Consider the following 12,613-nt stretch of genomic DNA (forward strand, 5'->3'; position numbering starts at 1 on the left):
ACTGGAATTCTTTAGATTACATGAATTTTTTACTCCACAAGATTCAGTTTATTTTTCACAGGAACCAAAAAAAAATTACAATGATGATGAGCTGCGCCATGTATTCCAATGAGGAAGCAGGCCTCTATCCAAGAGGAAAAAACACAATGAGCTTTTCTTTTCCTTTTCTCTCTGTAACACAGCAAAGCAATGAGTGCAGCAAATGGAAGCATAATTTAGCTTCTGAACTACTGCATCACCAGAAAGGCGTTTCCGCGCATGATTACAGCTTTTGCAAGCCTCTCAAGTCACATCACCCAACATATCATTCGCCCCTCACACAAGGAATCAATGATCATCTAGAACAAATATTTATAGTTTTTTCAATTCCATGTATCATTCCATCCGCCGTTCTGCAATGATTCTACAACTCATGGTGACGATACATATACAATGGCCAACCTAACTGATTTACAGGGTTTTCAAAGGACGAAAAAGGGACAAGAAAAAGGTGGTGGATGGCGCTTGCTAAGATTGCATCTAATCAAGGGAGGGAATGAACTGGAAAGGCTTGTATAGTGAGTCCATGTTGGCTGGCTGATTCTTCCCACCACCCCAGGCAAATTGTTAGTCGCAAAATTGCCTGAATATCCTGCAAGAGCAACAGAGAAAAAAAATTAGGGCAATGAAAGAGTTTTGGGCTTTCCTCGAGAGTCAGGAAAATCAATTACCTGTTAGTGCACAATGTGTTCCCTAAGCATCTGTTCAAGGCTTTAGATCTTGGCAATAGATGCTGAAATGCGAAGTGTCCGCCTCAAAAGCGAACACACACAAAAAAAATAAGACAGATGGAAAAAATATTGTCACATTCGCATCTGATCATCTATCAATCTTGGAGCAAATGTTATTGATCACCAAGAATCAGTCAGCCTGTATGCATAAACAGCAGAGATGTGAGAAGGAATACATGCAAGAGAAAGCTATTCATAATTGAGAACCAGGCAGTTAGCTTGAACATAATTAAAGCGGCATACTTACTTACGGCATGCTGAGAGCCGAATTAGTACAATTTCGTGCCTCCAGAGCTGTGAGAATATGGCAAAAGCTCTTCCACCTGAATTTTAGAGCTGAAATAACCCAGGTTTCTTTTCCTCTGGCGGAGAATTTCGACCTCCGCCATGAAAATACTGTACACTGGTCGGTGGTCGGAGAAGCGAGATTCTCCACGGACATATGACAACTGACTGAGGCCGTTACCATGCCACAAAATACGATCACACCTATGGTAAAAGAATTAAAAAAAATTATCAGTCAGTTCCTTAGAACTAGTATTAAGTAGAAGAAGGCTATTGGTTAATTAAAGTGTGTGCTGAAGTGGTTACCAAGCTGGTGTTCTCCTTTTTTCTTTGGGACGCACACCATAACCAGAATACAGATCTGAGTTGAAAGAGTATTTATATGTTGGAGGAAAATAAATCCTTCCTTCTTTCCATCCCTGGAAAACATGTCCTCGTCTTCGCTCTATACGAAGCTGTTCAAAAGAAGTAATTCAAGCATTGATCTGAAATCAATGAACGTTGCAGTGTAGCCCTATCAGTGTAATTACCTGATCTCTCTCCAACAGTTGCTTCCAGTTATGCATTTCAACCAGAGCTTTTGCCGATGAGTATGGAAGAGAAATCCGGTAATTCAAATCACCAAGCCATATGATACGCCTGCAAATACAACAAAAAGATAAGTTAGTGCGAGGTTTTTTTGTGGCCACCACATTACTATGTCGAATAAGGAAAAAGTAAACACATACTCATGCTCAAGAATTGTTTCCGGTGATTTGAGATCACCACATCCGCGAACCTGAGGAAATCTCGTCTTCTTCAAGATCTCCAAAACATCAGAATTTCTGCGCAATTCATCTCCCTCCTTTTCCCCAGAGGTCAAATGACAACATACAAAACAGAAGGTTGTATGGTGCAAAGACATGCTTATTGATATAGAACCCTGTAGCAAAAGAAAATGATTTTAACATCTATAGTTCAGTAGCAGATCAAACATGATTAGCAAATAAACGAGTGCAACTTGTACATTATAAAACTCTTACCTTATTTCCAAGATAACCCATCAGTCCTCTACCGACGCAAGAAACTTTCAGGTTTCTAACATCAGCTCTTATTTCACTGCGTACCCAAACTGTGAGAAAAACACCAACCATCTGTTTGCTGGCAACCAAACAGTACCTGGTACGAACAGAGTAGTTTCATTACTGCATGAATTTAACAGAAGAGCTATAGTGGAGTTAGCACTGCTGAGATGAAATATTGGAAGAGAATATTTGATGTCTTACATGAGGAAAGATAAAGAATAGTACAAGAACAAAATGCATGAATTTAATGGAACGTGTCAAAAAAATTACCTAGACGTATTTGGCTGTTCGTTGTTTTCTTCCATAGGTGTGGAACCACCATAACCATATGGGAATGGTGAAAAATAAGCTCCATTACTTGCATCCTCATCAATATAATCATCATCCGGTGATCCCATACACTGACAATTTCCAGCAAAATCACTTGGCCTGCCTCCAAAGCTAGGTGGGTTACAGACACTAAACCTGCGGTCCAATCTTGGTTGCGAAAAAATATCATTGCCTTCAACTCTTAAACTCCGACTAAGGTTCTGGAATGACCGGCGATGGAAGAATGAAGAGCTATCCTGTCTTCTCGATGACCCCTCAAAATCAGCATCCAATTCCACGACCGGATCAGGGACAGGGGACGGAGTGCGATACCCGCCATGGCTGCTAGGCCCAGGATTCTTGTTCAGCGTCCTCCTGATAAGTGATACCCACTTTTTCGCCGGAACATTGTCTTCGGTGCCAAGAACATTCCCGGCATTCAAGGGAACAATTTCCTGAAATCTGCAGAAGATTAAAAAAAGTCCAGTTAACAAAAATATATCGCAAGAGGACTGTTGTATAAACCCTTGCAAGGATTTGACAAATGACAATACATACCCAAGCACATAAATATCAGCAGGTGGTGAAGAATGGAGCCAGTCATCTAGATCTAACCCCCTTGATGGGGATTTACCACCAACATTCCAGGTCGAGGCAAAGATTCTACACACATAAGGAGAAGTAAAACTGTAAGAACCACCTAAAGCACTATGATCTGCATAATATGAACAGTAGTGCATGGGTTCCCCGGAAAAGAAACTCAGATTCCCTGTAAACAAATTGTACCTGTAATCTTGAGTTTCTGTCAGGCGCGACACATCAAACTCGTTCCTTCCTCGACGAATCCGATCGACATTCCGCTTCAACGGTCGGTCTATAGGCCACAATGAAGAACAGAAATAAATAAATAAATGAACAATCTGATAATAGGTTGATAAAAAGCACAAGGAAAATGTGTTGGTGGGATTATATATGAAATTGATTTGAGAAAAGAAGGGGCATGTATAGCAGGTAAAAAGTGAGTTGTGGCCATGCAACAAAAACAGAAAAGAGGTAGCTGCGATTTTGATGATGTCTGAAGGGAGAGACTAGAGCTTGGTGTGGTGGTCCAGAGCTTTAACTGTACCAGTTGTGCTGCTTTTCTTGGCAGCGCCAGCGTCCCTCTCTGAGCAGCTGGTCCTCCGCTCGCCACCACCGTCCCGTCCTGTGCCTGCAGTAACAAAGTTTTAGGCCAGACCAAAGAACACAGCAAATGCAGACGAACCAAAACAAATTTGTCCAAGACACATTTATCTTGGAATCAAAAGAAGCATACAAGAACTCGAGGCAGCTCCGGACAAACACTGTCCGCGTCGCTTGTGAAAAGGGCTGCCTGATTGATTGGGACGTTCTAATCAGTACTACTACTTGTACGCCATTGATTCGAGCTACGGCCTGAAGGAGGCCGCGTCCTACGCGAAGAAACAACGCTGTTTGACAGGGACCTGACTGGCGCTAATGCGTCCCTGAATCAATGCTTGGAACATGGACCGGAGACCGTCTGATGGAATGGCAGCGAGGGAGGGGAACTACAGGCGCGAGAGCGATGGAAACGAGAAGGCGAAACTACAGCCAGGAGATGACTGAAACTGCATTCAGCGAAGGGGAACCTCGCTGAACCACACGACTAGTAGGAGCGGCCGGGGAATTAGACGAAAGCAACCAGAGGCAAGAAGAGGTCGTTGATGATGGTGTCCAGAACGGAGGAACTGAAACATTGTGCATTCTCACCTTGGGTTTGGGTTTGGGTGGTGGCGTGGTAGTCGGCGTGGAAATCCTGCGCCTTGTTCTTGATGTTGAACCACTTCCTGACGAGGGACTTGGACCAGGAGACCTGCGCGTACGTTCAGAGAGGGGGCGAATTAGCCGCCAAGATCGACCAATGGCAGCGCGAAAAACCGACAAAAGAATTAAGGCCCAATTCGGTGCCAGTGTTTTTAACAGTGTTTGGGCCGGTTTTGGGGTGTTTTTTCCGGGCTCGATGAAAACACCGCAAAACACCTCAAAACGCGCCTGGGCTGTTCGGGAGGCCGGTTTCGGCCCGTTTAGGCCCGACGAAACCGGCCGAAACCCGTCGGGCTGGGGTGGAAGGAAAACGCGAGCCCCCCCTCGCGTTTTTGCGTGGCGGCGAGAGGGCGACGTGGGCGCGAGGGAGGAAGACGACGCCGGTCGCCGCTCCAAGACCACGCCGCCGCCGAAGCTCCCTCCACGCTCCAAGACCACGCCGTCGACGCTTCCCCCTCTCAGGTACCTACTCTCTCCTCTCGACCTCACCGCCCCCAACCTGGCGCCCATAGCCGACCCCTCTCAGATCCGCCGCTCCAAGATCCGCCGGGACGGCGGTCGACGAGGGGCGTCTCACGCGTCGTCCGGCCAGCTCGGGTGGCATCCAGTTCTCTGTGCATCGGTAGTGACTAGAGGAGCACCAGGGGCCACGCTGCCCTTCCTAGATTAGCATGCTGATGACTCTATGGGTGCAACTATACTTTCTATTATTGACAGTAGCTATTTGGAATTATCATTTGGCTATTCTTGTCAGAGCATAGTGGCAAATGTAAATTGATTTTGAACGTAAACCTGTATTTGTAGCCATAGACTGTTATTTACATGATTAAGCAAAGCTTGCTACCAATTCCTATGACTTTTGTTAGCTAAGAAAGCATTTCCATTGCAGGGAGACAACCAAATATTAGATTAGCTATGAAACTTGCATATGCAATCTTGTTTCTGTATGTATCTTATTGCATGTGTAATGCTAATGTATATCTTTGTTGCCTAGATTGATCATTTTTATGCGCCTCTACTACCCAAGTACTGTAGCCATGAAATAACTAGCTAATGCATGTGGTTGTATATTAGTATTTGATGGTTTACATCTTGTTTCCTGGCAGGAAACAAGTTGCTTGGACTGATTTGGCAGGAAACAAGTTGCTTGGACTGATTTGGCAGGAAACAAGTTGCTTGGACTGATTTTCTTGTAATATTGAAGGGAACAAGCATGTTTTTAAGAGGACTCTCCCGGGCTGAGTTGGTGCCTCATTCAACATCTTGTAGTTTCAGTACTTTGCTCAGAACCATGTGCCTATCCACTTCGAATTTCTCTATTTGTTTCATGTCTCTCAAAAATGGACTATGATATCTGAGGCTATGAGCTAACTGTACCATGGTTGTAGCTGTGATGAAGAGATGCTATTGTTGCTGTAATGCATATTTATGTACTGATTGCAAGATATGATCTTGTAGTGTGCTAAAGATCATATTTTTGTTTGCGATACAAATATAGTTTAAACTGTAAAAAAAGATCGAATTTTTATCTATTTGTGTTGGATACACTTGAATACACTGGTTTGTAAAACAACTGTGCCAAACAAGTGTTTTGACAAGTGTTTTGGAAGATGGGGGTTTTGTAGTGTTTTGGGTAGTGTTTTGGGTGGTGGTTGTTTTCACCCAAAACACCCCTCAAAACCCCCCTCAAAACTCACAAAAACACTGGCACCAAACAAGGCCTAAGGGGAGGCGACGCACCTTGCTCTTCTTGTTGCTCTCCTCCCTCATCATCGTCTCATGGCACGCCGCCGGCGTCTCCTCCGAAGCCGTAGCAGCGCAAGAACCCAACCGGTCTCCGCCCGCGCCGCCGCCTCGCTCTATACAAGGAAGGCGCTGGTGGCCGCGCAAGGAAGCCTCAAATCTCGGACCAATTTGCCTCCGCCCAAAAATGGAATCCCGGATTCTTGGCCGGAGACCCGCCCCAAATCTCGGAGGCTAAGTGGGCGCCGCGAAGAGGCAACGCCGCCGCCAATCTCGCCGGGGATCACACACTAATCCGCCACCGCCGAATCGAACCGAGGAGGCGCGCGGCTGGCTGCGGGAGGTGGCTGCTGGCAATGCGGCTGCTACGAACGAAGGAGTACCTAGGCACGACGAGCTTGGGCAGAGGGGAGAACACCACACCGGAGCTTGGTCCTGAATCGCTGAATGCTTCTTCTAGCTAGGGGTTAAGGCCTACTGCCGGTACTGTGGAGTAGCTCGAGCGAGCAGTGGTGTATGTACTCTAGTACTGGTCGGTGTGTGTGCAACAAACACCGAAGTGAAAGAGAAAAAAAATGGCGACCGGGGGTTCTGATCTGCCTCCCTCCCTCGTCTGCTTTTGCTGGAGCCCCCTCCCCTTTTATCCTCTCTTCTCCTCTCTCTCTGATTTGTTTAGTTTTGTAATCACAACTCGCGCCCGGCCTGCTCGCGAAAACCCGAGCTGCTCGGCTTAATCTATGCTGCACATCGCAGGTCGATGGTGCTTTGAGAGTTTGAGAGGGTTGGGAGGAGGAAAAGGTGGAAGAAGCTCGAGCATGGATGGAAGGTGAAGAAGAAAAGGAAATACGACAGCGAGGAAATAGGCGAGGCGGGGGGCGTCAGCTTGCAAACAGAACCACGCGTACGTGCGCATTGAGTACGTCCTACCATATACGCGAGGCCTTTCCGAAAACCAGATTTCGTGACAGCGATTTGCGTGCTTCATTCACGCGGCTGCCTGGACGCTTGCCCTAACCAAGAAAAGGGACCTGCCCAGACCCCGCGTGTGTTGCTGCTCGGTGGGGCCAAATGGATTCGGGTCCCACAGGTCAGTCAGCTGGCCGAGTTTCTTTGTGGCTACGTGCCAGTTTAAGCGGCTGTGACATTTTGCCAGTCGTGCTTTATTTTTTTAATTTTGCATGGTTATTGATACAGTACATTAATTATCATAATTATTATTACTTTAACACCAGTATACTACTATATCAGATTATATTTGTTGGAGATGTACAATTGGTATCTTTGCATTAATTTTGCACAATTCTTTCATTTAATATATATATATAACAATTTTGCAAGCATATTATAAGTAAAGTCATATTTAAAGTTCTTTCGGTAGTAGCAAAACGGTGAGTTGGATGGGAGAAAACTACTAGGGCCACCGATCTTCCTTCCTACCAGCCGTCCTCGATCTAACCGTCGATGAGTTCCGGACTCCTCCGGCGCGGTGTTCACGGATTAGCGCATGGCACTCATGAACCTCATGTATCAGATAGGGTCCGACCGTGCGTGCGCGTCCGCAAACATCAGTCCGTGCGGCTTCAAGGGGAGGAGTCGCGAAGATCCATCGTACGTTCACACCATGGGCCACGTCAGCATCAACATCTCATCACGACCTATGTGGTGTGGGAAGAGGTGGGGAATACCAAGGTGGCTATGATTGGAAGGTTAGAAGGTTTCGATGGCTCAGGTCGAGTTTTAGCCCATTAAGTAATGGCGGTGGCGGGGAAATGCACTTTGGCTCATAGGCATCCATATGTGAATCCACGTTTCAAAGTGTCAAAACATTCTAAACTAAATTTTTACATGTACATCTAGATATTTTATGTTGGTACACAAGTTTTCAAAAAAAAACATTTTTCTGTGGCTCGTGTAAAAAAGACAAATTTTGATGATGTAACACGACTACGTACAGGACATTTTTTTTGTCTTTTTTGTACACACCACACAAAATGTTGTTTTTCCACGAAAACTTGTGAACGAACATAGGATGTCACGATGTATACCAAAAAATTTATGTTAGATTTTTTGACATGTTTAAAATTATTATTTTATTATTTTTTATAATGGGTGCATATGCACGCGTGTGCCAAAACGCCACCTCCCGGTGGCGGGGACTTGCATGTGATGAAGATAATGCCTCGCGGGATGTTACTTGCGCACAATTCCATTGTAGGGCCACATTCCTGCCTTGCAACGGGTGATTTGCAGCAGTGGCCTGGAAAAATGGGGGTGACATTGCTTGGGGGCTTCAATTTTTTTGGTGCTCCTCGAGTACAGAGTCTCGATTTTTATGGTGTAAGCCCTAGGTCCAACCTTCATTCATTGTACCTCGCAATGGCGATCCCTCCTGTCGTTGCCTAATCGACGGTACCTCGGAGGAGGGATCCTCACGAGGGGGAGAAGAAGTAGGGGCCATAGGGCGGAGTGCACACGGGACGGTGGTACGCGAGTTACCCAGCTTCGGAACACCTCGCACGATGACAGGGCCTACCGCTGCTTGTCTGGAATTATCTGGGCGCTTTCGCGTTGTTACAATGAGTTGTGGTTGTGCCTCTAGGGCTCCCAGGATCCGGCTTATAAAGGCGCACGGATCTAGGGTTTACATGGAGAGTCCTAGCCGGAATACAAGTTGCCTAACTACGGTACAATGTCTTGCCGTGTACGTCAAGGATCCGCCTTCCTCCAAGTACGTGCTCGGATCCGGATACTTCATGGGCCGTCACGGATCCGGCCTCCTTCGTAGGTCGGTAGAGATCCGGCTTCCGGTTCTCGGGCTGGACTTCATCCTTCAGGATCTACAGCAACTGGGCCGCCCGATGGGCCACATGCCTCACCACCATCTATGGGCCACCCGGGCTTGCCGGATCTAGGCCATGCCGTTGATATACCCATAAAGTATACCCACAACAGAGGCCCCGAAGTTCTCCGAGATTCATCATTCCTCCGGCTTCATTCAGCTCGGATCCGAAGAGAATCTTGAAGAGCTTCAAAAACTTCTACTTGATTCCGGGTTCATTCACTCGGAGCTCCTTCGTCTTCAGATTAGGTATCGCAACGGAGATTCCGTTTTTCCCGCGCACAACCTCCTTTTTTCCCGCGCTAAATTTTCGCAGATGCAAATCTGTAGCCGGAAATTTCGGCAGCGCACGGTTAAGTTACCTCCACGTCGTTTTACCGCACTTGACCTAAGACACGTGTCATTCATCCAACGGTGCGACCGTTCCGTTTCCACCGTTAGATCCGAATCCCGAATCTCCGCGCGTGGCCTATAAATACCCCCGCGACTCGGTAATTCCTCATTCTTTCACCGCATCTCACCACTTCGTCTTCCTCCTCGCGCCGCGCCGCCCGTTAGATCTCATCTCCGGCGAGCCTTGCCACGGTGAGCTTCACGCATCGCCGGCCCAGGCCTCCCCTCGTGCTAAGATTTCCACGGTTGAACGGGAAATTCCGTCCGCCGCCGATTCGTGGTCACGCGAAGCGATTCCCCGCACGTCCGGCGACCTCGACTCCACCGGAGCTCCGTCGAGCCACCGCGCCATTGACGGTACGTGCGCCGGCCTTGTAGAAGAAGAAGTAGCTGTAGTATAGATTTTCCGATTACTCAAACTAGCTCGCATGGGTGCAGCCGGAAGCATGCCTCACGGTTCTCCTCACTGCACTGGTAGTTCTCCGAGTAACCCGGAACCCAGTGTCGTGGAACCAATTTGCCCGGATCCCATTGCGTTCCTACCACCATATGTTTCCGACATCCGGCTTGCTCAACCATTTTCCGCATCTTCCAAGCACCACTCCGGGCCGGATCCCTTCCCTCAAAGAACTCCAAGAAGAACTTGAAGGTCAAGCAAGGATGGCAACCAAGGTGCAGGAAGCGGAAAACAAGAGGGCTTCAAAAGCTCGGATCCGTGAAGGAGAACGGGGTCAATGGTGGCCCTGTGAAACCACTGATGTGGAGCTCAGAGAGCTTCGAACGAGGGCATGATCTCCGCCTACTGGAGCTTCATACGTGATACCGACGTCCCCAAGCCCGGAGCTGATGAAGTGGTCATGACCAAAGCTTGGGTGGAGCGCGGATTGTCGCTCCCCTGTTCAAAGTTTTTCCTCTCCGTCCTCAGCACATATGGGCTCCAGCCGCACAACATCTGCCCAAACTCATACCTCCTCCTCTCCAACTTCGTTACACTTTGCGAAGGGCACCTCGGAATCCGTCCGGATATCAAGTTATGGCAGTTCTTCTTCCGAGTGAAGAAAGAAACGAAGGAAAAAGTAATGGTGAACTGTGGGAGCATGACGTTCATGCTCCGACCTGGACGCATGTATCCGCCTCACGATTCGCACGAATCCGTCCGGTACTGGAACGCCGGATGGTTCTATGAAAAGAACATCTCAGTTCCGAACGTCCACGACGGCCTGCCCAAGTTCGTCAACGAGCCTCCGGAGGAACTTGCGAGCTGGAGCTTCGTTCCCTCACTCGCCCAAACTCCGATCTTGGAGAAGGCAGCGCGGAGAATATCTTGGCTAGTCCATGATGGGCTAACCGGAGCTCAACTTACACTTAGCTGGTTCACCCGGCGGATCCAGCCTCTGCGGCATAACGCGCGATTAATCTGCGCATACACCGGGGCGGACGACCTGCTCCGGGCTACCCGCCACGACCTTCCGGCTGACTCTCTGAAAAGGAGAATCAAGACGCTCGTGAAGATAGGCCGGGGCCAGCCGGTCCCGGAATTGATCAAGGACATCTACACCAACGACCAGTGTCCTCCGGTAAACTCAGTTTCCTTTGTTACTTCAATCTTCACAAGTTTTTTGGATATTGATCTTATGCTTATATGCTTATTTCCTCCAGCTCGATACTCTGGCGGAGGAAAACCTTCGCACCATTCTTCGTGTTCCTGTCAGCGACGACGGGGCGGAGGAGGATCCGGACGACGAAGAAGAGGAAGAGGAAAAGGCACCCCGCAAGGCAGCCCCTCGACCTTCGAAGCGTCCCCGCGCCAAAGCTTCCGGCTCGAAGCCGGAGCCGGCGGCGAGGCCTCCGCCAAGAAGCCAAAGACCGTGAAGCCCCCTCCGCTAAATTCGAAGAGAGCGGAGCAAGCACGCTTGAAAATGCTGGCAACAGTCGGCAAGCGCTCGCGCCCCATCATCCCCGGCGCCCCGTAAGTTTCCGAGTACGGTACATCTCTATTTGGATAAAGTTGTTTATAACATGAACCCCTTCGCTTGCATGTAGGAATCCAAGCACCGCCGCCACCCGGACCACCAACCAAGAGCCCATCACCAAGTACATGAAAAAGTCTCCGGCCGTAGGTCCACCCACTCCAGCTCCGCTAAGCACGTCTCATACTGCTCCTCAAGCATCCCCTTCTCAAGCTGATCGTTCTCCCCCTCCTGCCGCCAATACTCCACCGGAAATAGTTCCGATTAGCAGCGAAAAGGTGGGCGGAGAAGATCCCAAAGACAAAGGACCTGCTCAAGATGAAACCGGAGCACAAGGTCAAGGAGAAATTGAGGTTACTTCTTCCGAAAGAACCGGAGCTGGTACTGGCGACGTTGTCGTATTTCCGAAGAATTTTGGAGATCCGACTGACCTCACCTCCACCCCCAAGGCATACGCAACTAAGTTTTTCAATAAACTTACTGAGGCGGAGAAATGGGATCTTGAACAAGACTTGCTCAACGCCATGTTGGACAATGCCTGGGGGAAATCCGATGTCGCCACGGCGGAGATTCAGGACTTCAAGAAGAACGTCGGCCATTTCCTCGACAAACTTGTCTGCAAGCAAAAGGTACTCCCCAGTAGCCCCCAAGCATGTAAGCGGAAACGTAGATGTACGTTAGCGCTTAAATGCTTAGACGAATATCACCTCTGGAAAGATTTTTAAGTCGATGCAGTAGCCCCCAAGCATTATGGCGGAAAAGTTCCGACAATAATACTTTAAAGGAATCCACTGAAGCAGGCGGAATTCTTACTCCTGCTCTGTCTAACTTTACAGGAACAGTAGGCGCTGCATTATGAACTGCACAAAAACATTGCCCTTCAGCGCCGCGTTACCTTAAGTCAGGCGGAAAATATCCGGACTACGAAAGATGTGAATGCGGATCCGAGCAAACAACCGGCGGAAGCCCAAGGTTGGTTTCCGCCCTTTGCTTATCACTGAATTCGTATTGCGATTTTAACTTTGTGTTATTATAGGTGCATCCTCGTCCCTTGCCACAGCCTCCTCGGAGCTTGAGAACCTGCGCTCCTCGTACCAAGCATTGGAGACGAAGCTAAAGGAGGCGGAACTGAAAAAGGAGCAGGCCGAGAAACAGCTGGCGGAGAAAAATTCCGAGCACGCCAGGGAGAAGGGCGAATTTGTATTGAAAAGAAATGCTGACAGCGAGACCATCAAGAGGCAGCAAAAAGAACTCACTGGGCTCCAAAAATATATGGAAACCGCGGAACATCATTGGGACGTGCTTAGTGAGAACGTTTTGGGTACTATTCTAGAACCTGCCGGAAAACCTTTCTCCGACTTTTCTCGTGTGCTCAAACTGTATACTTATATCCGATTATCTCGTGCAGAACCTCTT

General features: G+C 48.3%; 1 protein-coding gene and 1 long non-coding RNA gene across 2 annotated transcripts; one reads left to right on the forward strand and one right to left on the reverse strand.

The window, feature by feature from the left end:
• Positions 1–363: 363 nt before the first annotated feature.
• On the reverse strand, positions 364–6,053 carry LOC124704587 (type IV inositol polyphosphate 5-phosphatase 7-like). Its single transcript, XM_047236859.1, has 12 exons — positions 5,993–6,053; positions 4,199–4,301; positions 3,215–3,302; positions 2,987–3,091; positions 2,390–2,890; positions 2,078–2,213; positions 1,784–1,977; positions 1,586–1,694; positions 1,362–1,510; positions 1,018–1,259; positions 711–909; positions 364–631 (listed from the first exon to the last, which is right to left on the reverse strand). The coding sequence occupies exons 1-10, from the start codon at positions 6,023–6,025 to the stop codon at positions 1,040–1,042; spliced, it is 1,638 nt and encodes a 545-aa protein (XP_047092815.1). The 5' UTR covers positions 6,026–6,053; the 3' UTR covers positions 364–631; positions 711–909; positions 1,018–1,039.
• On the forward strand, positions 4,608–5,709 carry LOC124704588. The gene is made up of 2 exons (XR_007003613.1): positions 4,608–4,714; positions 5,359–5,709. It is a non-coding gene; the product is annotated as an uncharacterized LOC124704588 (long non-coding RNA).
• Positions 6,054–12,613: the final 6,560 nt, after the last annotated feature.

This window comes from Lolium rigidum, chromosome 3 (genome assembly GCF_022539505.1).
Source record: "Lolium rigidum isolate FL_2022 chromosome 3, APGP_CSIRO_Lrig_0.1, whole genome shotgun sequence".
In the NCBI taxonomy this organism is placed as follows: Eukaryota; Viridiplantae; Streptophyta; class Magnoliopsida; order Poales; family Poaceae; genus Lolium; species Lolium rigidum.

Coding starts and splice junctions, on each gene's coding strand:
- LOC124704587 (XM_047236859.1), bottom strand. CDS start 6,025: ATGATGAGGGAGGAGAGCAACAAGAAGAGCAAG. Junction 3,303..4,198: donor CACCCAAACCCAAACCCAAG/GTGAGAATGCAC, acceptor TGTGGCCTATAG/ACCGACCGTTGAAGCGGAAT. Junction 2,891..2,986: donor GCTGATATTTATGTGCTTGG/GTATGTATTGTC, acceptor AATCTTCTGCAG/ATTTCAGGAAATTGTTCCCT.